The sequence below is a fragment of the Lutjanus erythropterus genome, chromosome 23 (genome assembly GCF_056507025.1).
Source record: "Lutjanus erythropterus isolate fLutEry1 chromosome 23, fLutEry1.hap2, whole genome shotgun sequence".
Classification (NCBI taxonomy): Eukaryota; Metazoa; Chordata; class Actinopteri; order Lutjaniformes; family Lutjanidae; genus Lutjanus; species Lutjanus erythropterus.
Window position 1 is genome coordinate 1147881 of NC_139339.1, and position 26700 is coordinate 1174580.

Sequence of the window (26700 nt, forward strand, 5' to 3'; positions counted from 1 at the left end):
TAATGAATAATAACACCATGAATTAATAATAAATAAGATGTTTAATAATTGATTAAATAGTATAATAGATAAAGTTGGTTATTAATGGTAGGACGTCAACGCTCATTTCAAGCAGCAGGTGGCGACAGTGCGCTTCAGAGGGAGGCGAGCAGCAGCAGCAGCAGAAGAAGAAGAAGGAAGAATCAGCAGAAGAAGAAGAAGAAGAAGAAGAAGAATCAGCAGAAGAAGAAGAAGAAGAAGCGGTGTAAACAAACCATCACACCAAACGTTTGTGTGTCTCATTTGGTTAAATCAGGGTTAATAACTTCAGGACATGGAGACTGTGAGCAGACGGACTCTGGACAGGTTCTACTCTGTGGTACGTTCACTGTTCACACACCTGAGAACCTGAGAACAGGTAAACGGAGTTAGCTGCTTCACTTAGCGGCTAACTGTTAGCTAGCAGCCAGCTAACTGTTAGCATGTTCGGTTTCAGTAAAGATTCACAGGTTTTTACAGTTAAAACATAAACTTTAACATGAACTTAAAGTAAAAGAGAAAGAGTGTTTGTGTTAATTCATTAGATTAAATAGATTGAAACGGTTAATAATCAACAACCGCGTTTATTGATGAAGAAAGTTGAGATATCACTTGTGTTCAACTGTAGTGACTAATCAATGAGCTATTTTTATCATCACTTAATAACTTTAAGTTAAGTTTTAAGAAAAAAGTAAAAACTCTCTGATTTCAGTTTCTTAAATGTGAATATTTTCTGGTTTCTTTCCTCTCTGACACTAAACTGATGATCTTTGAGTTGTGGACATTTATTTTCTGGGGTTTTGAACACTTCAATTAAAAAGCTGTTAAATAATCTGAAAGCATGTTTAGAATTCAAAGGACATTAAAAAGTTCGTCTCAGAAAAGAAAAAAGAAAGTAGGTTTGTTCCTTCATTCATATGTCTGTAAAGAAATCTCACATTAAGGTTGTCAAGTCTTGAACCACGTGTTTAACATTTAAGACCTCAGTTCAGTTCAGTCTTTATTATCCTGCTGGAAAAATCCATGCAGAATATTTCTCCGAATGAATTAGTGTCTGTTGATGAATCATAATAAATCATTAATAATCTTATAGAAGGAGTAAATGTTTATAACTGTTAAATTGAGCAAAATGTGAATGGAGTTTGGCAGCAGTGAGACTGAGATGAACATTTTTCACTTTTTCTGACATTTTATAAGCGTTGCAGCTCCAGATTCTTTGTTATTTTCCAATAACCGCTTGTACAAGGGCAAGTAAAAATTGACTGTGGGCAAGTAGATTTCTGACCCACCTCCCCAACTGGGCAAGTGGGAAAAAAAACAAAAAAAACAACAAAAACATTAATGTCAAGCCCTGAACTGTCATGTCAGTGGGACAGAAGTGTGATAAAATTTGAAGTTATGAGTTAATTAAGAGAAAGGACAAAGTATTTCTCTTTACTTCTTCTTCTTATTTTCTGGTTTATTATTTTAAAGCCAGTCTGAGGAGGTTTGTAGTAATTTTAAGCTTCTCTGAGCTTCTTTCAGTCAAACAAACAACCAGTCAGATGATTCTCTCTCTCTTCTCTCAGCTCTTACTGGCTGTTGTCGTCTTGTCCTGGTCCTACGTGATCTACGCCAGCAGGATCGCATCTCATTGGCTGCTGGAGAAGAGGACCGCCCTCCGCCAGCAAGACTGACAGCACATTGGACCGACCGCCGACACGGTGAGTGTCTGAGCACGAACTAGAGACAAGATTCTGTTTTTATGAGGCGAGTTATAAACTGAAGTTTGACATGAAAAATTCAACGTTATTTGGTTTAAAGTTACAGAAAATATTCAGAGCTGGTCGTGTTTATTTTTTCTTAATTCACCCGAAACAAAAAAAAAAATCCATTTCATGTCTGTGGTATAAAGAAAGTCGTCCTGCATGAATCTCCTGCTGAGTCTGTGTCAGTGCTGCGTCCTGTCCTCCGTCCTGTTTCGTCCTCCGCTGGTGGATCAGAGACGGAACAAAACTCCCAGATTCCACATCTGAAACTTTGACATGAAGGCGTCACAGTCCCGCCTTCAGCAGGATGTTGTTCTTTCTCTCACAGACACTTGTCTCTTGTCCTGCTCTTGTCTCAGGCTGATGGACCATTTTAAACCCTCTGAGGGTTCAGACCTCCTCTGGGCTGAGAGACCTGACCTGTCAGACCTGCAGAGACCTGCAGAGACCTGCAGGGACCTGCAGGGACCCGCTGACCCACACTCTTCAAACTCCTCAGGAGGGACTGAACCTGCTGGACCTCCACAGTCCTCCGCCTGTCAGGACTGAAAACATGAGGGAACGACACAAGACGTCTGTAACCAGAGAACTGCTCTGAGACGAGACGTCTGCTGTGTGGGAAACACCTCAAACACAAGGAATTATGGGAACAGTATCCGCTGATGGTGTTTCTGTCTGTTTGTGCAGAAAACAGATTTGAAGTTTGGAGACGTCAAACGTCCGCTGGTTTGTTAAACTGACAGCAGCTCTTCAAAATGACAAAACTCCACATCACGTCTCTGATTTAACCGTTTACATCTGATTTATGTTTTCATCAAATCATTTATTAAATCTGTAAAGACCTTTACACACTGAGGACATGACAGATAAACATGATTTTGTGAAATACTCAAGTAAAAATACATGATCAAAATACACGTCAGCTGATAACCTGCAGGGATTTTATGCATTTTCACTTCAAATTTTGCCGTGTTTTGATGGTATTATATGTTTTTAATTAATTTATTTCATTTTTTAAAAATACATTTCTGACATTCCTCCTCGTACCACTACAGGGCAGCCTGCGTACCACCGGTGGTTCTCGAACCACAGTTTGAGAATCTAAGATTTACCAAAAAGCGGCGCAGTGTCAGACGTTTCCTGGACGAGACGAGCGACTGTCTGTCTGTGTTAACCACAGAACTGTCCAGAAACATCAAGTAAGTTTTTATATCACGTCGACATGTCACATGACCGCGGCGTCTCTCTCCTCCTCAGCTGTTATTTCTGATTGATTAGCACAAAGTATTTCAGTTTTTTAAAATACATAAACAGGATTTAGTGTTAAAAAAAGATGTGAAGAGTAAAATCAGGGTTCATGATCATAAGACTTTTTAATCACGTCGACACATCTGTTCATATTCACACGCTCTCCTCCGCAGTCAGCAGATTAATCAATAATGAAAATACTGATCACAGTTCAGATGCTTCAGAAAACCAGATCCTCGTTAAAAAAGGAAAACTGACTGACTTTGGCTCTTAATTTTTTCTTTCTGTGTGAAAGAACTCGAAACAAAAACATCTGTTTTAAAACATAATCATGTCTCTGGTGTGTGAAGTCTTTTTTTTTTTTTTTTTCTTTAATACTGTAATAATGTCTGAGAGCTGAAACTTCAAATTCTGATCATCAATTCATCTTTTCTGTCCTTCCTGAAGAAAAAATGACAAATTAAGTTTCCTCAGATGTGAATCGTTGCTGGTAAACAGAATAGTTTTGAGTTTTGAAGACGACGTCTTGAGTTCTGGGAAACTGAAGAAGAAATATTTATGTAATTTATTGTTTTTTTTTAGTTTTTAAACATCATTCTGATGTTTTTGTCGACGTGTGTTTTCACTTTTGATAGTAAAGAATTATTTTTTCAGTGTCCAACAGACTGATTTTGTCCTCTGTGATCAGCTGAAGACGGAGTCACATTTATTCTGAACAAAACCACAGAATGAATAGAAACATGTGAGCTGTGTGTGTGTGTGTGTGTGTGTGTGTGTGTGTGTGTGTGTGTCCTCTGATGTATTCCGTAACTAAAGCTCTGACACACACACACACACTCTGCGATGTTCTGTAACGATGAGACGGTGTGTTTGATGTGTGTGTCCTCAGATATGTAAATGTCCTCAACAGAATCAGCGGACAAGAGAGGGCGAGCGAGCTAAACACTGAATGAGAGAGAGAGAGAGTGAGAGCGGCTCTTTAGGTGAATACTCATTCTATTAACAAAAACACTTCAAACACACACACACACACACACACACACACTCTTGTTCTCTCATCTGTAATTAAAAACCAGCTCTCTCTCTCTCTGCTCCTCTTCTTCTTCTCTCCTCTCGCTGTGTTTCGTCCTTTTGTCAGCGTGAAGTGAGACGGATAAAAACATCTGATTTATAGAATTAGAGGATTGTGGAGCAAAGTTGAACAAGAACTTCCTCCACAGGTGAGTCAGTGAGCTGCAGGTGAACAGAGAGTCATTAAATATGATGATGATGATGATATTTTATTGTCTTGTATCACATATATTTAGTATAACATTACAGTCACAAGAAAATAAGATACAGCAGCATAAAAAAAAACATCAAAGCTCAAAATGATGAATGAGAATAAAGTGATGAAGCTGAAATGTTAAAGTAGAGATGGTTCCAGTTTAAACTGGATATTTGTGTGTGAAAAGGAAAACTAAGCTGCCTTTTGCAGCTGTGCTCGTTTTCAAACCACTCATGCAGATGAGCCCAGAACACACACACACACACACACACACACACACACACACACACACTCTTCACCATTCAGCTCTCTGTTGTTCTGTTTGTGAACATATTCACTGCTTTACTCCGTGGACAGAAACTGTGTTTTTATCTCGTAGGACACAATCAGAGCTGAAGGAGTTTGTGTTTGTTTGTTGGTTTGTTTGTTGTCGTCGTTGGACTTCAGTGTTTTAACACGTTTGTTCGGGTCCAAACTAACGTTACCTGCTGCAGATCGAGGCAGCGGCCGACCAGCAGCTCCCGTTTCCTGCGAGGAGAAAGTGTCTGTTTTTTTTAAAGGAGTTTTGTGGCTGTAAGGTGAAGAGAGCTTCAGTTCAGACTGACGGCAAAGTGAAGCAGGGAAAATGTTCTTAATATATTTTATACTGAAACTGATATTGATCTGGTTAAATCAGGTTCATCAGTTTGTGTTAAAGGAGTGATTCTGCAGAGAAGAGACGTTTTGTTGCAGCCACAAAGCAACTGACACAGATTTTTTATGATTTATTTGTACACATGATATATTAATCATCATGGTTAGAAATAATTTGATTATTTGTTGATACTGAGATGAACATCTCTTATGACTGAAACTCTCTCAGGTCCTCTTCCTCCTCCTCCTCCTCTTCCTCCTTGTTTGGTCCATCTGTTGTCATGTCGGCCATCTTGGCTGCTAACAGGTAAACAAATCCCTTCACCTCCGTCTCCTCAAGTCGTCCATCTGCTCAGCGATGTGACATGAATATTCAGAGGACACGTTCGTGCCAGCAGAGATGTTAATGAACCACGATCAGTCTGAATCATCTCAGTGTAAATTAAATATTCACTTCTGACTGTTTGTTTTGTCAGGATGATTTTTTTTCAGCCTAAAATCAACAAAATCTACAGATTTTCTGTCCATTTTATTAATTGAAACAAGTGTAATCTATATAAATCAAGTCCTCATCAAGTCATTAAAAGTCTAAATATGTCAGAAACAAAACTGAGGACCAGTTTTCTTTTTTTAAATTCAACATAAATAACCTCCAGTTATTTTCTTACAGGTAACCACAGTCACAGAACATTTAGCTCAATGTACACAGAGAAAGATTACAGATACAAACATCAATATTTGAATTTTAAGAATGAAAACTGGATTATTTAACTGAAAATTGAAGTTAATTTAGTAAATGAATTGTTTCATGGACTCGACTCAGTCCACACTGACATCAGTTTACTGTAATAAACAATTTATCTGAATGAATGTTGTACAGGTGGAAAGTATTTTGTTGAATATCACAATAAAAAATGTCTCAGTACCAGACAGTGATGACATCATGATACTGCAGGGTAATTTTTAAAGTTTAGTATTTTTCTCTTATTTTATAAAATGACTTCTTCTGACTGCTGCATTATTTTTTTTGCAGTTGTAGACAGTGAAAGATAATTTATGCCAAACATAAATATTTTGCTCACAGCTGCTGCTTTGATTTTATTTTGTTAAAAGTTAAAGTCAAATTAATTTTATGTGGACAGAAATGCTGATGTTGAAGTCTTCGTCCTCTGCAGGTTCACAGCGTGACGCATGCATGTCACGTATGACTCATGATGACTAACAGTCAACAAACACGGATGAAGAAATCACATCAAACGATGAACTCAGAGTTTTGGAGGATCAGGCCGGATCCAGGAGAAGATCGTCGTTCAGGAACCCCGGCATGGAGGAGTACAGCTCTCGTTCCTTCTCCGCATCCGCCTCCGTCTCCGTGGTGATGGGTTTGGTCGTCCTGGCGTCGGGGTTGACGTCCTTGGACACCTGAGGCGCCTTCTTCCCCTCCAGCCAGTAAGTTACCATGTCACCTTTCCCCTGTAAGAGACGGACAGATCCTGAGTGTCAGCCCACTTTTTCCACCAACATCAGACCAGTTCCCTTCTGACAACATAAACTGGTTCAGAACCCTGGAAGTTGGTTCCCAGCTGGAACCAAACAGTAGCATGTTTTCCTTGACATGACGTTCCGTGTTCTACAGGAAGTTGTGCATTAAGCAACACAAGAACTCTGCACTCGTTGGTTCATTAGACTGCAGGGTTTTTTTTAAAAGAACCAGAGATAATTTGGTGGAAACAGGGTAACCAGTGCTCCCAGTGTCTGACAGAGGTGAGCTGTGGTGGGACTGGGAGGCTCACCTTGACCTGCAGCGTCCCTCTGCACTCCAGCACGTAGCCGCCGATCTCCTCCAGCAGGTAAAAGGTACTGGAGCTGCACTGGATCTTCAGGGCTGAAACACACCGACGTAGACCGAGACAGATCATTTTTATTTTACATTCATTCATAATTATGACACAGTTCATAAACAGTTCATAAACAGTTCATAAACAGTTCATAAACAGTTCAGTGGTTCAGATAATTAAACCCTGAAGGTGGTTTCAGTGCTGGTGAAGAGGTGGATTCAGATAATCGACAGTAAAATCAGCTTTTGTTTTCCTTAGTGTGGTTTCTGTGGTTGTCATGGTTACACAGTGAACTGACGCAGCATCTTGAAAAAGCCGAACCCTTTGTCAACTCAAACTGCAGCAGCAAAAGGACGACAACAACTGCGTCTCCTTGTCCCTGTTGCTGCCGTCGCTTGGAGGCGGAAACCACTGAGTGTCTGAAAGCTCCTTTATGTTGACAGATAATTAAATCCAGACGGACACAGTGTGACGGCGTCAGACTGATACCCAGACTGTTGGACTCCATCCTGGACGCCGTGTTGACTGTGTCCCCAAACAGACAGTAACGAGGCATCTTTGTCCCTACGACCCCCGCGACCACCGGACCTGAAGACAGAGAGACGCATCAAAACAGATTCAATGATAGATTTGAATTTGTAAAAACGTGTTGTTTATGTTTCTGTTGTTAAAGACGTGTTTGTGTACCGGAGTGAATCCCGGCTCGTATCTGCAGCTGAGTGTTGGGTTTGTGGGGGATCCTGAAGGTGCGACAGACGCCCACCAGGTCCAGAGCCATGCTGGCGATCTCTGAGGCGTGGAGGATCCCGTTCTCCCGCGGAACACCGGACACCACCATGTCTGTCCAACCACACAATGAGACAGACGACACTGTTACTGACCGCCATGAAGGTCGTAACGGTACGTAAAAGATAAGATCCACTCACCTAAAGTTAGTGACAGAAATGAGGGACAGGACATCTCTGACTGTGTGTGTGTGTGTGTGTGTGTGTGTGTGTGTCACTCACAGGCGTCTCCGATGGTTTCCACCTTGTAGACGTCGTAGTTGTCGATGATGTCGTCAAACGTTGTGTAGAGCTTGTTGAGGAAGTCCACGACCTGGTAAGGAGTGCTGCTGCTGGACAGCTGTGTGAAGCCCACGATATCACTGCACACACACACACACACACACACACACACACACACACACACACACACACACACACACTTTGGACTTCAAGTTTAGATTTTTCCTCATTTCGCTAAACCTCTCAAGAAGATTTTTGTTTTGTTTTTTAATCCTGTAGTGTCAGTGATCAGTCGTTCTGTTTCTCTCGTTGTCAAAACCAGGACAAACTTGTCCATGTCGGGAAACATAACGTTTGAAATCAGCAGATCACAGAGTTAAAGGTCACCTGAAGAAGATGGTGGCGCTGACGTAACTCTGAGCCTGCAGCGGTTTCCCCTGTCGGAGGTCATCAGCTACCTGTTTAGGAAGCATACCTGCAACACAAGCATCAAAATATTTGTGTTTTATTTAATCATAATTCTCTTCACATTAATTATCTCATTTACAAAAGACAAATGGCCAAATGGTTTTAGTCCAAATGGAGAGCAAATTTTAACTCAACTGCCAGAAAATCATTGAAAGAAAAAACTATAAATAAGTGATGGAAACAAATCTAAATGTTCCTCTCAGTGCTGTTTTGTGATAAAATTATCACCTGCAACTCAAAACCAGAAAACTATTATTATTAAGACAATTAATTGTAGATGATCAACACGTCGAGTTTTGTGTCGAACTGAAACATCCGATCAGAAACTAAACCGGCGTGATGAACATCTGTGATGAGTCGTACTGTAAAGCAGCCTGTCTGTCCTCTGCTTCTCGTGCATCAGATCCTGAGTCCGTTCAGCCACCAGCACCTCCAGGTGTTTACTGTACTTCTCCATCTGAAACACAGGAAGTGACAGAATTATAAAATATGAAACAATGAAGAAATTAAATGATATAAAATGACTTTATGATGACAGTCACAGTTAAAGTGACGCAGGTTATTACCAGGTTCATCATCATGTCCACCGGGCTGACTTTGATCGGGTTGATTCGGTGAACAAACTTTTTGATTTGCTCGAAGGTGGGTCGGTGGGCGGGGTTATGAGAGCGACATCGCCGGATCAGCTACGGAAACACGCAGGACAAAGGACAGCAGAAAAGTAAAAGGCAAGAGAGAAATTTCCTCTGACTGTGGATGTGATACAGAGATTTTAAAAGATGGTCACAGGCAGTTTGAGTAAAAAAGAAGCAAATGTTTGCTTGTATGTTAAAATTCCCACCTGAGCGTTTGATAATAGGTGCAGCTAATATGCTAATATTAGCATGTTCCTCATTGCCTCAAAACAGAACATTGATAAAAAAAATAATAATTTATTTCTAAAATCAGATAATTAGCATAGACGATTAGCATTACATAAGAAAAAAGAGTTGATAAAAATCAGATTTATGGACTTTGTGTGTGTTCACACCTCCACGTAGTCAGCAGGACAGGGACAGGTGTTGTCGGCTTTACTGGAGATGAGTTCAGGTAGAGGAGGACACCAGGCACTTTCCAGATTAGACTCCTCTGCCTGAAAAGAATGAATTAAGACCGAGAAGGCAGCACATAAAATTTACAAGTTACGCTCGAGTGACAGGACAGTCGACCAATCAGATTGTGACTTACTGGGACGGGGTCGCTGCGAGTGGCGATCTCCAGCAGAATGATGGAATAACTGAGGAACCGTAAAGAGGTTATCAGAGTGACTGGAACCTGCATTTTTATTTCATCTTGACTTTAAAATCACATTCAGTCTTCAGTTAAATTAATGTAATTCAAAGTAGCGTCGTCCTCTTTGATACCTGAACACGTCTCCAGCCAACGACGGCTCCATGTTCGAGTTATGAAACTCGGGCGGCATGTACACCTCCATGAGTCTCTGCTGATAGGTGGAAAGAGGCTCCGCCCCGTCTTCCCTGCGATACATCCTCAGCCCGTAATCTGACAGGTCAGACCACAGAAGACGATAACATTTTACCTTTTTTTTATATCATTGATATTTTAGCCAACTTCCGTCTCTTTTCAAGTCTTATTACCAGTTATTTTGCAGACCCAGCGGTCGTCTAACACACAGTTCAGAGACTTGAGTCGGCCATGACAGATCCTGTGTTGGTGGAGGTACGACATCCCTCTGGCGATGTCGGTGCCAAAGGAAAACCTGGCAGAGTTTATAAAAACTGGGGATTATTTTATTATTCTCACCCAAAGTAACAAGTTTCACTGTGTTTTATTTCTGTATTATCAGTCCAGACCTGAAGCCCCAGTTAAGCGGGATCTCCTCGTTAAGAAGGACGTCGTTCAGGCTTCCTTTTGGGCAGTACTCTGTCACTATGGCAACGTTAGGCACCTCAACACACCCGCCAATGAACTTGCACAAGTTGGGGTGATCGAGCTCCCTGGAGATGATGGAGAAAGAGAGAGAGTGAAAACACCATGTTGGTAGAAGAGAGCGAGTGTGTGTGTGTGTGTGTGTGTGTGTGTGTGTGTGTGTTACCTGACTTGTTTGACTTCCTGTCTGATGGTTTTGGACAGAGAGAACGTCTTCGTTTGAATCCTTTTGATGGCCACCGTCCTGCCGTCACTGGAGAAGAAGATTATTTTTAATGCAGGACGTTTTCTAACAATCTACCAGCCGGATGTCTCTCCATCACTGGAGACTCGTATTTGTAAGTTCTGGGAGAAAAACTTGAGTTTTAAGTTATACATTCTGAGAAAACTCACAAATTTCATCATGTATCTCCACTTTGGGTCAGTTGAACGTTGCTTCCTTCTGGAAGGTTTGTAAAAGTTTGCAGCGTTTTAGTCTGTTTAACCATCGTATCTTCAACAGCATCTAATAATTTCAAATAAAATCCAGCCCTGGTTTAAACTCCTAACTAGCAGCATTAAAGTGACAGACAGGTGGACTCACTATATCCCAGTGCAGGTGAACATGGTTTTTCGGTTCCCTGGTTGTCCTGTGTAGGAGCTGAGAGCAGTCACACAGCTGGTGTTACTGTCGCTGTTCGCCATCGGTACGCTCATGATGCTGCCCATGGTCATACGAGCTTCCTGATCTGTAGACAGAGAGAGAGAGAGAGAGTTCTAACAGGATTATAAAGTTTAATAGAAAATTTCAAAAGGAAAACAGAAATTATTGTTAGATTCCTGATCTGATGTGGATCTGGATTGTTTAGAGAACCTTGTTTTATTGTACTGAAGTCGATGATCCAGCTCTCGTCCCACAGCAGCTTCTGTTTCTGGTACCGCAGCCACTGCACAGGACAGACGGCGTTATTCTGGGTATTTTTTCGGGTTTTTGTCCGTGTGTGTGTTGTGTGAGTTCTCACCAGAGCAGTGAGGATGAAGCAGAGGCAGAGCAGGCTGAGCGGCAGGCCGATGGCTATCTTGGTTGCGGGGGTCATCGGGCATTCGCCACAGTCGGCCGGACAGGTGGAACAAAGCTCCTCCTCCTCACAGACGCCATCACCACACACTTAAAGGGAAGAAAAGATGTTAAGGTGGCTCAAGTTTCCGACTGGAACAATGTGATGAGAGTAATCTGTTCGGTGATGGTCGCTGAAATCATCATGGTTTTGAGTTTTAGTTTAAGTTGTTTCCTGTTTTATTTTGAAGTCCTTGCCTTTCCTGTTTCTGATGCTTTACATTGTGTCTTTGTCTTTTTCCTGCCTTGTTGGATCACTGATTAGTTTTACCTGTCTTTGTTTAGCCTCCCTGTCTATTTAGTTTGTGTTTTTCCTCCTTTCTTTGCCAGTTCGTCTTCATTCTTTGTCTTTTAGCCAAGCATTCCTGCCCTTGCACCAGTGTTTCGCTGTATGTTTTGGTCAGTGTAATCTGCATTTCTGCTGCCCCACTTGACAATCATGAAAATAGTTTTTAAACATAAGCAAGAAATTCTCCCATCCATATCTGGAACAGGTTTCTGTCCATATCAGATTGTATTTGCTTCTGTAGTCATGCTAGGAAGTTGAGAAGGACATAATCCGACATAACTTACCGACAGCAGGCTGCACGGTGCTCTTGGCCTCAAGAGCAACCTGCATGCGACCAACTCGTATGTGAGCAATGAGCGAGGTTAAGCCAGGATGGACCAGAACCACCTGTAAGACAGAGTAGTGGGTTTACTGGTCATTTCGGAACACCAACGCCAAGGATATGAAGAAGAGACATTAACATCAGAGAAACTGAATTTGAAAAAGAAAGTTTGACGCGATGACGCTCTATCTGTAATGTCAGGGCGCTTACTTTGTTTTTTAGCTTTAGATCTTTCGCTTACTTTGAACGAAACCAAGGCTTTGAATGGTGTTTCATTATTAAGTTTGGAGTTGCAGGTCTATCAAACATCCTCCAAACTGACCCAACAACTGTAGCTCACATTCAGAGAGAGCATGGAGGAAAAGAAAGTTTTGGTTTGGTCATAAACCGTCGCTGTTTTGAGTCTATAAAGTCTGTTGAGAAACAGTTTGTGATATTTGGCCAACAGGACTTGACAGGTGAGTGTGTTACCTTGGCAGTCCAGTTGACCTGGGTCATCTTGCCGGAGGTAGAGATGGTGTGTGTGAAGATTTTTCCGTCGTCAGGAATCCAGGGACCACAGATGCTCTCTGACGCCTGAAAGTTGGTTTATTTCGTGTTTATTGGACTTTGAAATGTCTGCAGACTTACGGAGGTTGAAAATAACTAAGTACTGCACATTTAACTTGATTTTGTTTTTGGAAGTCGAAGAAAAATAAAGAAATTCAAGTTAAAAATCTAAAGTATGCACCATGTATCCCAGTGGACAGGAGTGGATGTTTGCGTGATGAATGCAGCAGTTTTCTCCATCGGCGTCTTTCCAGTCGGTCGGACAGTCTTGATGTTCGCAAAACCTCCGAGCAGCTGCAGCGTCCACTATGGAACTAAACACACAAACCAGTTCAGACCAGGACAAGATCCAGTTCCCAGGAAAACTAGTCAACCGGCCTGCTTTAAATTCAGTATAACAGATGCGGTAACCTGTGAGTGAAGATGTTCTTTTCGATAGCCCAGTCGTAGAACGAGTCCTGGGCGGTTACCGAGTACGTGACGCTGAACACCTCACCGGTCTTCACCGTCTCTGGAGGACGGACCACCCAGGCCATCTCCAGACCTGAGCAAGAGATAAACGATAACATAAAGAGAAAGATTTAGACAGAAGACACGCAGCGATAAGCCTAAACGAGTCTTGAGGTAATGAAAACACACAGAGGATGGCGACTGTGACGCACGAGCTCGCATCACAGATCAGCTGTCAGACAAAACGTGAAGACGGACTGCGAGCGTCTCACCTCCACAGTCGATCATGTTGTACTCGTTGGGTTTGTCCAGAGGCCAGCAGTCGTACTCGCTGTTGTCCAGGTCGTGCCAGCAACACGTCGGAGCAACACAGCAAACACACAACTGGAAAAAAACACAACACAACGAGCAGAAGGAAAGGGCTTGTAATATGCATTTAGTTACAATTAATCCAATTAAACCAATCAGGATGCATTCAAAATATAGTATTTAAAACCATATTTACTGTTTTCAAAAACAAAAATCAGCTTTTTGTCCAGCAGATGAACATCTGGATTCATGTGGATCAACAAAAAGGGGTTTTGAGCAGGATTTTAAAACTGAAGCCTGTAGATTTTGTTGAAAAGTAGCCATTTTTCTTTCAAGTATTAGACATAAAATCTTCCAGAAAATTTGGTGAGCTGCTCACCATCAGCCTGCAAAGATTTTTTAAATGTTGATAAAGAAAAAACATCCTGGAGACAAGTCAACTGACAGTTAATCTCACAGTAAATCAGTTTTATTTAACTAATTAACACTTTTAAATGAGTTAAAAGCAGATGTTGGATTTGAAGTCTTACCCAGAGCAGAAACCAAAATCTTTTCGTCATGTTGCTTCTGAAGGACAGACGGGTTTAATGGACAGACAGGAGGACAGACAGACTGATGAATCCAGACTCTGTGACGAGAGGAGAGGGAGGAGATAAACCAGGGTCGGCCGAGAGAGGCAGGAGAGACTAGAGAGTAAAGAGAGAGAGAGAGAGACCAGTTTAACATGGAGCTGAGTGTGACGTTCACTGCCCTCTGGTGGTCACTTCTGTTACTGCACTAATATTGTTTTAATACCACAATATAAATCAGTTTTTATTGTCTAAAAATAAAGTTTGAGTAAAAGGACTCATGTAAAAAAAATAATTTAAATTAATCTGCAACTATTTTGATAATTGATTAATTGTTTAACTAAATTTAAATGTAAAATCACTTTTAACTCAATTCAAATAATTCACATCTAGTTACCACTAGAATAATTTGCTTTGAATGCATGTGATGATATCTAAAGGAATTTATACATGATTATTTATGATTTATTTTTCAGTGTTACAATTGCCCCAAAAACTCTGACTTAAAGGGACAGCTCACCCCAAAATAAATTTAAAAAAAAAATCTATTTTTCCTGCATCAATATAGTTTTAGTTTGAGTAGCAGAGATTTATCAGCTGTAGCGTCGTCTGAATTCTCTCCAGTATAATGGGACAAGGTGGGATTCATCTTGTGGAGCTCAAAGCACCAAAAAATACATCTGAAAAATTCAAACCTGTATCTCTTTCCAAAAATTGTGAACCCGGTTACTTACCCGGTATTTTTGATTTTGTGGTGAATTGTCCCTTTAAATGTAATACTATTGACTTTTCCTTATTAACAAAATATATCAATTGTATTATCAATTAGTACACGTGTGTGTCCTATATCAAAAGATTAGTAGTAGTAATGGAACATGTTAGAGTTGCCCCTAGTCTCCCCTATTACAGACTCACCCCCCTCCTCCTCCTCCTCCTCCTCTTCATCCTCTTCCTCCTCCTCCTCCTCCTCCTCTTCATCCTCCTCCTCCTCCTCCTCAGTGACTCTCAGACATGTTTTAAAGTGAAGACGTCAGTAACAAGTGTAACAGATTACATGTTGTCAGCAGCTTCATTTGCAGGTTAATTTCCTGACAAATGAGCTCAAAGTGTTTACAGTAAACAGGAAGGAACACACACACACACACACACACACACACACACACACACACACGCCAACGGTCCATCTGTGTTTAACTCACAACAGAAAAGATGAAACAGAAACGTGTCTTTGTTTAAATGTGACAACAAACCTCTTCCTCTCTTCTCTCCCACTCTGCCTCTTTATCCCGGCTTCCACCGGCACGCGACTCCAGCCATTCGTCCAAGAGTGTGCTAACCACCAATCAGCGGGTGCGCGAGGACACACTTTTTACAGCAAAGACCTCAGAACGTTCGTGCGCGCGAGTGTACGGTCCCACGAACAGAACGAGCAGAATGTAACGGATTGTTTCAATTTAAACGACTTTATTTTAATAACGGCGTGTTTTTAACGTCTGATATTCAGGTTTGCCCGAATTTCACCTGCGTTTTCTTTTTTAAAACATTTTAATCACTGAGAAGAAGGATTTTAACGACTTTATACACCCGAAAAAAGCCATTTAATTTAATAACCGCGTGTTTTTAACGTGAGAAATCGAGTGTTTTGTGGACATTTACCAACGTTTTTTTTTTTTCTTGGCCTACTTAATCTACTTTTTCTTTTTTTAACATCACTCTCAGACGGATTTAACGACTTTTTACACCGCAGAAACTCATGTATTGATATAAGCGCATGTTTTTGACGTATAAAATATATGTTTAACCTTCTTGTTCTGTCGTTTCTTACCGTAATTCATCTTTCTGACGTTTATTCCGGTACCTGCTCCGTGCCGCCGTGCTGATGTCTTCTCAAGCTGTTGCCACAGGTGGATATTAACGTGTCCCTTGTCCCGGGTTGGACCGGACCGGACCGAGGATAGGTTCTCCTGCTGTCCCGGGTTATTAAGGGAAGAGAATGCTGACCCGGATCGGCCTGGTTCTGCTGTCCGCGGTCTGTACGTGGGTCCAGGGACAGCGCTTTGACTACGACAGGTCAAGAATTTATCTCTTTATTTTACAATTTCTGAGCTAAAATTCAACCTCATCATTCTCTAATATTGATACAAGTATTCTAACAACGTGTCTGAGCCTTTACGTGTTGAAAATATATAAAACATGCAGTAATGTTTTGTATTTTAAACGAATTATCCTCAATAGATAGTTGTCTGGTGCCTTTGAAACTTTACAAAAACTCTGTATCCCTGGAAATAGACTTATGAAAAAATGTAAGTGTGTAAGTGATTGTTGTGTTTTAGGCGTTTAGTGTATGTTCTGTATGCTTTTAGATTTTTTTTCCATTTCATTTTAATGTATTTCTTTATTTGATAGAGATGATCCCAGGGCTACCCGGGCTGCAATTTGATTAATCGATCAAAAGTTCAATCAGTGTTTCCCAAAGCTTAAAATGACGTCCTCAAACTCACAACCCAAAGATATTCAGTTTACTGTTACAGAAGAATAAAGACACCAGATAATATTCACTTTTAAAAAACTTAAATTTTCTGAAAAGAAAATACTTAGATCAGTTATCAAACAAGTTGGCGATTAATTTAATAATCAATTAACCATTGCAGCTCTAGATGATACATGTTGTTATTTCCTTCTAAATGTTTTTAAACTGGTTATATTTCACATTTTACTCATCAAACTGCTGCTGGTTGTGGCTCAAATATAGCAGCATCTAACGATTATGTTCATTATCAATCAATCTGCCAGTTATTTTCATGATTAACTGTTTATTTAGTTAGTGTTTAGTTTAGTTTCCCAGAGCCTTAAGTGACGTCTTCAGATGTCTTCTTTTGTCCAACTGAGAGTCCAAACCCTGAAGATTCTTCATTTACTGACATAAATAACAAAGAAAAACATCAAATGCTCACATTTAAGAAGTTGGCAAATGTTGGATATGTTTGCTTGATAAATGACTGAAATGATAATTATCAAAATTATAGGCTTGATGGAACTATAAAAAATAAAATAGATTATAGTTTATGGATAATAAAGCTCAGTAGTCCAACAATTTTATTTACTGTGATAAAAAATAACATGAGGTGATACTGACTAAAAGATATGAACTCCCTCATAAAGAAATTGCTCTGAGAGCCAAGAAATAAAGTGCAGACGGTGGAGGGATAATGACAGAGAGCTGAGAGAGACGGAGGACAAAAGTGGTGGAAAGCGTGACGGGAAAGAGAGAAAGTATGTGGAGGGAGTGGAAAACAGAGGAGCTCAGTGCGCTGCCTCCTCTCTGTGTGATATAATTCATGTTCAGACAGGCGCGTGGAAACAGGAGATGTCAAGAACGTATAGACACACACACACACACACACACACACACACATACACACACACACACACACACACACAGCCGGTCTAAACTAGTACAGACAACATTAACTAAACAGTCTCTGCAGAGTGTAACAGAGATTTCAGCCTCCTTTACAGTCCCATGAACTTCACTTCACGCTCTTATTTTGAAGTTCAGCTCATACTTGTACTAACAGACGCTTCCCTCTGTTGACGTCTGAACATAAATATATTTGTGTAACTGTGTGTTACAGCTGGACGGACCAGGCCGTGTTGTCTGATGGTCTCTGTCGCTATGGCAACAGTGTGGAGTGTTGCTGGGGCTGGAGACCGATGGACTGGGGACGCTGTCAACGTGAGAACACACATACACACATCTGGAAAAAAAAAGTTTTATATGTTTGAGGGTGTTTTTACACATAGCAGGAATTTACAGTATATAAAGATAATTTGTTCACTTCATGTCAACTTTAGTAGATTCAAACGTGACAATATTCAGTCCTGAAAACTGATCTGCAGTCTGTTCAGTCGTCCTCATACAGTCGATTAACTGATGTATATTAACGTGTGTGTGTGTGTGTGTGTGTGTGTGTGTGTGTGTGTGTGTGTGTGTGTGCAGCTCACTGTCAGCAGGGTTGTAAACACGGGGAGTGTGTCGGACCAGACAGATGCAAATGTCACCCAGGATACACCGGGAAGGCCTGTAACCAAGGTAACGGTCTGTCTTTGCCTTTCCCAGCTCTCTGTAGGTTCACACAGATTTGATTTCCCATCATGCATCTGAGAGACACATTCCTGTCATGCTTGTTTGACCTGCAAAGGCGTGTTTTACCTGAAGACCCCCAAACGCACACAAACACACACTTGTGTTTCCAAACTTAGACCTACACACACACACACACACACACACACACACACACACACACACACACACACACACACACACACACACACTGGGCGAGCTCCACCCTCCTACACACACCTACACACACAGTGTTTATCTGCTGATTAGAGGCTACATTATGGGTCATATCCTGACTATAAAACAACATCTGGCTTCAAACTGTGGCTTCACACACTCACACACACTCACACACACTCACACACACACACACACACTCTGTAACACAACACCACACACAGTCAAAGTGCTGTGTGTGACTCACAGGCTGGATGTCAGAGGTTAATCCTACAAGTTGACAGGACGAGTGAAAACAGAGAAAATGTTCCTCTCAGTTTAATGTTTGATTGCTGACCTTTGCCCTCTCTGTTGTCTTGTGTGTGTGTGTGTGTGTGTGTGGTGTGTGTTGTGTGTTTTGTGTGTGTCAGACCTGAACGAGTGCGGTGTGAAGCCTCGGCCCTGTAAGCATCGCTGCATGAACACACTGGGAAGCTACAAGTGTTACTGTCAGGACGGATTCACGGCGCAGCCAGACGGCAGCTGCAGGAGTGAGTCCGCACACACACACACACACACACACACACACACACTAAGGGCAGCTGTCACTGCTATTTTCTGACGGATGCATTTGTCATTTTCACGCCCGGCGTCCACACTGTGCAGGCAGCAGATGCACTTCTGTGCAGTCATGGGTTTGTTGTTCTTAGAAAAAGAAAGTAGGGCTCAATGATTTTTTAAAAAAATGTCAAATTGCGATTATTTTTACTGATATTGCAGTCGTGATATGATTTGCAAATTTAGAGTGAATGATTTTCATTGAAAAACATATTTTAAAGGTCAGATTTTTGCTGCAGTTTGTAGAAGTGCAGTGATCTGTTGATAACTGCACCTATAAAGACCAGACCATTCATCTTTTTTACTGGATGTGTTTGTTTGTGTTTACAGATGCTCGCACCTGTTACCATGCCAACTGCCAGTACGGCTGTGAGGTCATCAAGGGGGCGGTCCGATGTACCTGTCCGTCTCCGGGGTTACGGCTTGGACCAGACAGACGCACCTGCATCGGTGAGTCGGTCAGTTTCTGCTGCGGGAAGATGAAATGTTGACTGAGACGTCGTTCATCCTCCACCTCTCTGTTTCTGTCTGTCTGTCTGTCTGTCTGTCTCTCTCTCTCCCTCCGTCTCTTTGTCTCTGTCTCTCTGTCTGTCTGTCTCTCTGCAGACATCGACGAGTGTGTGTCAGGTGGTGGTGTGTGTCCTCGTCGCAGGAAGTGTGTGAACACATTTGGGAGCTTCATGTGTAAATGTCACCTCGGCTTCAAACTCACGTACATCAACGGACGGTACAGCTGCATCGGTGAGTCTCTGTGTGCTCATTACCTTTTATAAAACTGCAGCAAGAAGAAAATTAACAAACTGCTGCTACAGATCACTAGTTACTGTAAAAATGTAATAGATTACAGATTACTACTTACTGTCACTTGTGAGGATGAAGTTACTTTACAGTACTGGTGTGTAAAGCAGAGACACTTCAGTCGTTACTGTCACATCGTTTCTGCAGCAGCTGTGGAGACTAAAATTATATTTTCACATTTAGTCATTTTATTTCTGCATATATTTATGTATATTTTTAAAAATGTTTTTTTTTTTGCATCTAAATGTTTTCATAGATTTTTTTTTCTGTATAATTTTAAAGGATATATTTTTTTAAATTACAGTCACTTCCTGCACACATGAATCATGTTGGATGCAAACGCAACAGGGAAAAGAAAAATAAAGGGATAAAAATAAAATAAATATCTTTATAATACACAGAAAGAGCTGATATATGCAATATTTAGATTTTTAATATATACAGAAATAAATTAACAAATAAATGTAAATGCTTAAAACGATTCTTTTATATTTAATTTGTCTTTATATTTCCACATTTATTTTCTTTTTATGGCACTGTGACTCTGAAACAAACAAAAATCTATTACTTATCCTGCAGAAAATAAAAACTCTCTCTCTCTCTCTCTCTCTCTCTCTCTCTCTCTCTCTCTCTCTGTATTATCAGATAAGGACACTCGGCCGTTCTGTCCTCTGAATCCGTCCTCTCCAAAGTGCAGGTGTAAAGACGGCAGCTGTGCAGGTAAAACCAGATGTTCTCAGCCTTCATCAGTCTCACACGGCATCTTCACTGTAGATTTCAAATGTCGTCGTCTGTGCAGAGAAGAAGAAATGATCGTGTTCTGCGTCAGAAACGCAGGACAAATCAGACTGATGTCATCTGATTCTGTTGAATCATTCAGGTTCCACTGAAACAAACCAGTAAAACACGGAACATAAGTGGAACCCAGCAGATGTGTTTGTCCTGAGTTTGTGTCTGTTTCTTTCCAGCAGTTCTCAAAGTCACTCTGGAGCCTCAGAGACCGAGAACTACAAGAACTACAACTCCCACCACCACCACTACTACTGCTGCTACTACTACTACAACAACTCAGCCCATCACCATGACAACCACTACCATAACAACAACCATCCCAACTACAACTACAACAACCACTCCAGTACCAACTACGACTACACCTGTTACTACGACTACTACACCTGTTACTACGACTACTATACCTGTTACTACGACTACTACACCTGTTACTACAACTACTACACCTGTTACTACGACTACTACACCTGTTACTACGACTACACCTGTTACTACGACTACACCTGTTACTACGACTACACCTGTTACTATGACTACACCTGTTACTACGACTACACCTGTTACTATGACTACACCTGTTACTACGACTACTACACCTGTTACTATGACTGCTCTACCTGATACTACATTTGCTACATCTGTTGCTACGACAACTTCCACCACTATTTCAAGTACAGCACCAACTACCACCACTGTTGCTATGACTACTGCTACGCCTCAGCCAACTACGACTGAACTGGATACAACAACAGACACAACTACACCAACTACACCTATTACTACAACTACAGTGGAACCAACTACAGTTACCACGGTTACCCCATCAACCACTCTGCTCATCACCTCCACCTCCTCCATGGTAACGACCACAGTGAACAACAGGATCAATAAGGAGGTGACACACCGACAGAGAGGAGACGTACACAGTGAGGACACACACACACACACACACACACACACACACACACACACACACACACACACACAGCAACAATTAGTCAATTAATCAGTTAATTAATGTGCAGTTATCTTGATTATTGATTAATTGTATCAAGACAAGAATCATTTCTGGTCTTTTAGATCAAAGGTTTTCCGTGGAACTTTCAGACAGTTCTTGTTATTGTGTGTTTGTGTTTCAGTCCCTCGACATCCGGGTCACAACCAGGTGTGGGAGTTTGACATCGAGCTCGGAAACACGGCCGAGGACGCCAGAGACGATCCTGGTGAGGGTGTGCTTGTTTTATTCACCTGCACAGAGCTGAACCTCAGCCAGTGGTTATATTTATTCTTATACGTGTGTGTGTGTGTGTGTGTTGTAGGCGTGTTTGCGCTCCACTGCACCTTCGATCAGGGTTTGTGTGACTGGATGTCAGACAGAGAAGGAGATCTACACTGGGAGACTCTTCACAGCCCTGCAGGTAAAACACACAACATATTTACACCTGAACAGTCTGATCTGTTATTATTCTGACAAAAAGTCGACTTTTCTACTTTTTATAAGTCAGTGAGAGAAGTATTAACAAAGTACTAATACTACACTGTGGAAATACAAGTAAAGGTCCTGCAATTAAAAACCATATTTAAGTAAAAGTATCTGCAGTAAAAGTAACTAAAGTAACTAAAGCTGTCAGACTGATGTAATGGAGTAAAATATTAAAGTTTTAACTGCATCATTAATGAGTGTCTCCTCTCAGGTGGGCGGTACCTGTCCGTCCCCGAGCTGAAGGCAGGGCAGCGGAGCGTCCGCGGCGCTCGATTGGCCGTCCAGATAGTCCTGCCCTGGAGCCACGGCGACCTGTGCTTCTCCTTCTCTCATTGGCTGACGGGGCATCATGTGGGCGTGCTGCAGCTGTTTGTGAGGACGAGAGGACGTGACAGACGGTAACAAACGAGTCGAGACAAAAAAACAACAAAACGTTAGAATCACCTGTTAGAGTCACCTGACTCACATCTGCCTTCTGATTGGCCGCTGTGGCAGGTACAGCCCCGCCCTCTGGAGCAGGACAGGTGGACACGGCTGGAGACACACGCAGGTTACCTTGACAACGCACTCACTAGACAAGGTGAGACACACACACACACACACACACACACACACACACACACACACACACACACAAAGTAATGTAGAGTTTAATATGTGTGTGTGTTATTAATGACGTGTGTGTGTGTGTGTATGTGTGTGTGTGTGTGTGTGTGTGTGCAGGTGCTGCTGAAGGCTGAGCGGAGGAGCGGACGGCGAGGACAGATTGCAGTTGATGATGTCACATTGAGACAGGGGGCGTGTCATCGATGACATCACTGCAGAACATTTACATACAGTTTAAAGGACCATTCTGCTGTTTTTAAAAATTAATCCTGTTTTCATATCAACAGTTTTTACATAAATTTTTATGGTGCTTTTGTAAAAATGCCTGAACGAACTTAAAGTGATAACTGATGCACGTCAGTTGATGCTCCCATGATGCACTGCAGGTTAATGCCAACAACAGAACCGGCAGTATTTTAAGAAAATGTTGCTGTTTATATACAATCACTCGTTCTTGAGAACTGGGACAATTTCACTTTTCAATTGACCCTTGACCTTGGACAGCTGCTGTTTGGAGGTGGAGCTTGGCGAAGGGTCGGTTACGCTGGAAGACATATTTTTAGAGATCAAACTCTTGGTTATTAAACCTTGTAATGAGCCAACGTCCTTGTGATTACTTGTTTCTGAAAAGGAAAATCCAACTTTCGCAAGTTTTTATTCTTTCATCTGTTCAAACATCAACAGAAAGAAGTTCAGCTCTTCATCTGTTTGATTCACCTCAAACATTTTTAATGTGTTCGGTCGTTTTAAAGAGCAGGTTGGATTCAGTTTCAGTGTGTTTCTGTTTCTGAGAAGCAAAACTTCTACAAAGATTCTTCTTGTTGGTTTTCTTGGTTTGTGGTCAAGCAGCAGGAGCTCTGTGTGTGTGTGTGTGTGTGTGTGTGTGTGTGTGTGTGTGTGTGTGTGTGTGTGTGAGTGTGTGTGTGTGTGTGTGTGTGTGTGTGTGTGTGTGTGTGTGTGTGTGTGTGTGTGTGTGTGTGAGAGAGAGAAAGTGAAGCTGCAGGTTCAAACCAAACACTCGGTCAAACATTGACTGCAGGCTCTTTGTTCACGTGTTAAATATTCTCACGGTATTTTTAACCTGCACAGACGACAGATTTCCTTTTGTTTTTTTATTTTTGCTGTTTTTTTTATTTTTTTTTCTAAATGATTTTTCTTCAGTCGGGTCGTAAACTCAACCAAAGTCGGCTTTAAATACGTTTTAATGAGAAACAGTATTATTATGAATATAACACATTTAGTTAATTTTCTGCTCTTAAAATTCACTTTTTATTTGTGTGTAAATATATTTAGAACGATCAGATGGTTACTATGTCAGATAAATCTGATATAAATATAAACTGTACATGAGGTAAAATATGCAGTTTGATCTGTTTTTGTAAATATATTTCAGCCTCATACTGACATCTTTCATCTGTACTGATGAACTGCTGCAATAATTTTTGATATTTTAAACAAACTTCTGTTTTTCTTCTTCCTTTGTTTCTCTTGAACAGCAGCAAACATTTATATTCACATTTTCACTGTTCTGTAATAAATAGAAGAAGAAGAAGAGTTGGGTCGTAATTTTTTTTTTTGTGATTTTGTTTCAGGGCCATTGTAGGTAGAAATAAAGAAATAAAACATGGAGCTCAGTGATGACGGTTAATATTCAGAGAAAAATCAGAAAATGTGATTAAAATCAATTGGTGGAAAAACATTTGGATATCTGAGATTAAAGTGGTAAATTTATACAGAAATACTTAGATAATATTGGAGGTTAAAGTAGTAAATTAATGAGGTAAAACTCAGATATTTTCTGATCTTATTAAATCATTCACTCATCATTCTCAATCATTCTCACTTAAGGTTACTTACTTACTATAATCTCAGAGAATATTCACAGGTGTTTTTTTTTGTACTTTTGTGAGTTTTTTCTCCTTAATTTCTGACTTTAATCTCAGAGTTTCTCTGAGTTCTTTCCTGTGAATTTAATTTCAGAGAATATTACAACTTTAATCTCAGAGAAAATATTTTTCTAATGAAAAGAAAATAATTTTTACTTCACAGCTTTAGTTTCTTCACAAATTAAGATTTTTACACACAAACTTTGAAGAGTTCATAAAAATACAATAATTTCCTCTGAGTGAAGTAGAAATAAGTAAAGTAACAAGAAATTATTATTCAAGTACTTCAGATTTCAGTACTTGAGTAAATGTACTTAGTTACTAAACTAATCTTGTCATTGACTCACCGCTCTGTCAGCGTGCAGGTGTCGACGCTCCACCTGTGACCTCTGACCTGCAGCGTCACCTGCGGGAACTGAGAGGAAGAGGAGGAGGAAGAGGGCAGTGATCCATCTGCTGATTTGTGTGGTGAACATCTGCTTTAGAGCGCACACACACACACACACACACACACACACACACACACACAGTCTGGTGGGCGGAGCTCCACAGATTCCACAGTTTACAGACACACAACATGTGTGAGGATTCAAACCTGTGATTTAACTTTCTGTTCCTGTGATATCAACTGTGTGTGTGTGTGTGTGTGTGTGTGTGTGTGTGTGTGTGTGTGTGTGTGTGTCTGGTTACAGCCCTGCTTGTTAACCCTGTAATTACCACGGTAACCTCTCTCCCTCCACTCTCTCTCTCTCTCTCTCTCTCTCTCTGTGTTTCTGCCTCCTGCAGCTCAGCAGGACGTTTAACTCACAATTATCTTCATCATCAGTCAATCGGTCGAGTGATGGAAAAATAATCAAACTGTTCTGATAATCAATTAATCGCTAAAATATCAGCTGATTTCAGCTCCTACACTACAGACGAGGTGCTACACAAGTTGAAGTTCAGACTTTAAATATTTTTACTGAAGTAAAAGAAAAATAAAGTGTATTAATTCACCGTTCATCACATACTTTACTCTTTAACGTGATTCAGTGATTCCAAACTTTATCTGGTGGGCTGAAAAAAGTTCACATCTCCCAGTTTTTTTTTATCAATCAATCAAATTCTTTCAGCCTGGTTTCCCTCTTTATTTCTCCTCTGGTCATCCACAGACCGCGAGATTTTACTTTCTTTCAGATTTGTCATGAAACTGATCAAATAAGAAGTTAATCGTTGAACAGAAACATTAAAAATGTCGTTTGTTGTTGTTGCTCTTCTTCACTCAGATATTCAGAGTTGGAACAAAAGTCACAGGAGAAGAGGTCCTCCGTCTGGTTTCTACAGGTAACACATGTCGAGGCGCCCCCTGGTGGAGCTGAAGAGGAACATCATCAACCAGCTAAGTTACAAAATTATACCATTTACACTTTAATCAATCAATAAATATTCAATAATTAAACTCAGCGGGGAGAAGCTAAATAAACAGACAAATTATTCCAAACAGAGTCTTTTATTCTTGGTAAAACAAGTAACAATTCATTAAAAACATGAACTCTGTTTGTTCCTTTCTTTCTCTCACACACACACACACACACACACACACACACACACACACACACACACACACACACAAATGACACCTCCTTCACAACAAACACAACATAGCCTTGGATGTAGGTCTACCATCTTAGAACACAGAACCTTAGAATACCATAGAATCTGAGAACTGATCCCTCACATCAACAGAGAATTTGAACAAAAACAAATTTAACAAACAGATTTACATGTTTTCAGTTTAGTGTTTGGCTGCACTGTGTTGAACAGGAGTCCACGGTTCCAGGATTGTTCCAGGACCTGTTCCTATGCGCTTCGAGAACACGACCGCCTGGGCTGACAGCGCGCTCGCTGGACGCGCTGGTCGCTGGGACGCACAGCACCGCTCTGGCCAGCATGGAGAGGAGAGGGAATGTGGAGCGGTGATCCCTCCAGAAGTCGAGGACGTCCTCCTGGCACTCGTCGACGGTGAAGTGGGTCTCCAGGTAACGCTGTACTTCATCTGGCTCGATGACGCCTGGAGTGTCCTCCCACTCCGAGAACAGTCTCCGTCTTTTCAGCGAGGGCTCTGGAATAAAAATTAGTATGTGGCCGTCATCACAAAGTCAAACCTTTCCGTTATTTATCAGTTAATATGTAAGTTTAGGATGTGTACCTTCCTCACTGAGGATCCGTGATGCACTCGTCTCCCCCATTAGTGCTACAAAAGGAAACCCAAAAATAATTAGCATCTTGCATGTGTATAATTATTACACATCTCACTTTATAAAAATAACATTTTGTCAACTTTACCTTGACTGGTTTGCGCTGACTGGGCCTGCAGGGTTGGGATGAGGGCTGATGTCAGTCTTCGGGCTTCGGCTTGAACTGCAGACCTTTCATCCGGTGGGAGCATTTTCAGTGTCTTGAAACACGGAGAGAGGAAGGTGGCAATTTTATGAGTGGCGGTGATCGTGAACGTC

General features: G+C 41.1%; 2 protein-coding genes and 1 long non-coding RNA gene across 6 annotated transcripts; 2 read left to right on the forward strand and 1 right to left on the reverse strand.

Annotated features, from left to right (window-relative positions):
* The first annotated feature begins 211 nt into the window (after positions 1-211).
* LOC146305165 (uncharacterized) lies at positions 212-6228 on the forward strand. Of its 2 annotated transcripts, none has more exons than XR_014769056.1 (4): positions 212-358; positions 1587-1721; positions 2126-3997; positions 6090-6228. It is a non-coding gene; the product is annotated as an uncharacterized LOC146305165 (long non-coding RNA). The 2 variants fall into 2 exon arrangements; XR_014769055.1 differs by having other exon boundaries at positions 2126-5221; positions 6090-6222.
* On the reverse strand, positions 5775-14670 carry LOC146305166 (atrial natriuretic peptide receptor 1). Its single transcript, XM_084712180.1, has 23 exons — positions 13702-14670; positions 13135-13246; positions 12824-12956; positions 12594-12726; positions 12335-12439; positions 11826-11928; positions 11158-11303; positions 11010-11082; positions 10740-10884; positions 10323-10409; positions 10081-10224; positions 9865-9986; positions 9631-9769; positions 9455-9503; positions 9258-9359; positions 8794-8913; positions 8591-8684; positions 8147-8234; positions 7760-7899; positions 7440-7592; positions 7242-7340; positions 6708-6799; positions 5775-6387 (listed from the first exon to the last, which is right to left on the reverse strand). The coding sequence occupies exons 1-23, from the start codon at positions 13729-13731 to the stop codon at positions 6196-6198; spliced, it is 2601 nt and encodes an 866-aa protein (XP_084568306.1). The 5' UTR covers positions 13732-14670; the 3' UTR covers positions 5775-6195.
* LOC146305167 (nephronectin) lies at positions 7761-23873 on the forward strand. Of its 3 annotated transcripts, XM_084712022.1 has the most exons (14): positions 7761-7853; positions 15633-15810; positions 17376-17476; positions 17741-17833; positions 18451-18570; positions 18968-19087; positions 19244-19378; positions 20081-20155; positions 20404-21156; positions 21370-21459; positions 21550-21648; positions 21925-22111; positions 22209-22293; positions 22437-23873. In XM_084712022.1, the coding sequence occupies exons 2-14, from the start codon at positions 15734-15736 to the stop codon at positions 22524-22526; spliced, it is 2025 nt and encodes a 674-aa protein (XP_084568148.1). In that variant the 5' UTR covers positions 7761-7853; positions 15633-15733; the 3' UTR covers positions 22527-23873. The 3 variants fall into 3 exon arrangements, with proteins under 3 accessions (XP_084568148.1, XP_084568150.1, XP_084568149.1); XM_084712024.1 differs by lacking the exon at positions 15633-15810; XM_084712023.1 differs by lacking the exon at positions 7761-7853 and having other exon boundaries at positions 14760-15810; positions 21370-21453.
* The last annotated feature ends 2827 nt before the right edge of the window (positions 23874-26700 follow it).

Excerpts from the sequence above, each read along its gene's own strand:
- LOC146305167 (XM_084712022.1), top strand. The coding sequence starts at position 15,734 with ATGCTGACCCGGATCGGCCTGGTTCTGCTGTCCGCGGTCTGTACGTGG. Across the intron at positions 19,088-19,243 it reads AGACAGACGCACCTGCATCG|ACATCGACGAGTGTGTGTCA; the intron begins GTGAGTCGGTCA and ends GTCTCTCTGCAG. Across the intron at positions 21,157-21,369 it reads ACAGAGAGGAGACGTACACA|TCCCTCGACATCCGGGTCAC; the intron begins GTGAGGACACAC and ends TTTGTGTTTCAG.
- LOC146305166 (XM_084712180.1), bottom strand. The coding sequence starts at position 13,731 with ATGACGAAAAGATTTTGGTTTCTGCTCTGG. Across the intron at positions 9,360-9,454 it reads CTCGCAGCGACCCCGTCCCA|GCAGAGGAGTCTAATCTGGA; the intron begins GTAAGTCACAAT and ends CATTCTTTTCAG. Across the intron at positions 8,914-9,257 it reads GTCCTGCTGACTACGTGGAG|CTGATCCGGCGATGTCGCTC; the intron begins GTGTGAACACAC and ends GTGTTTCCGTAG.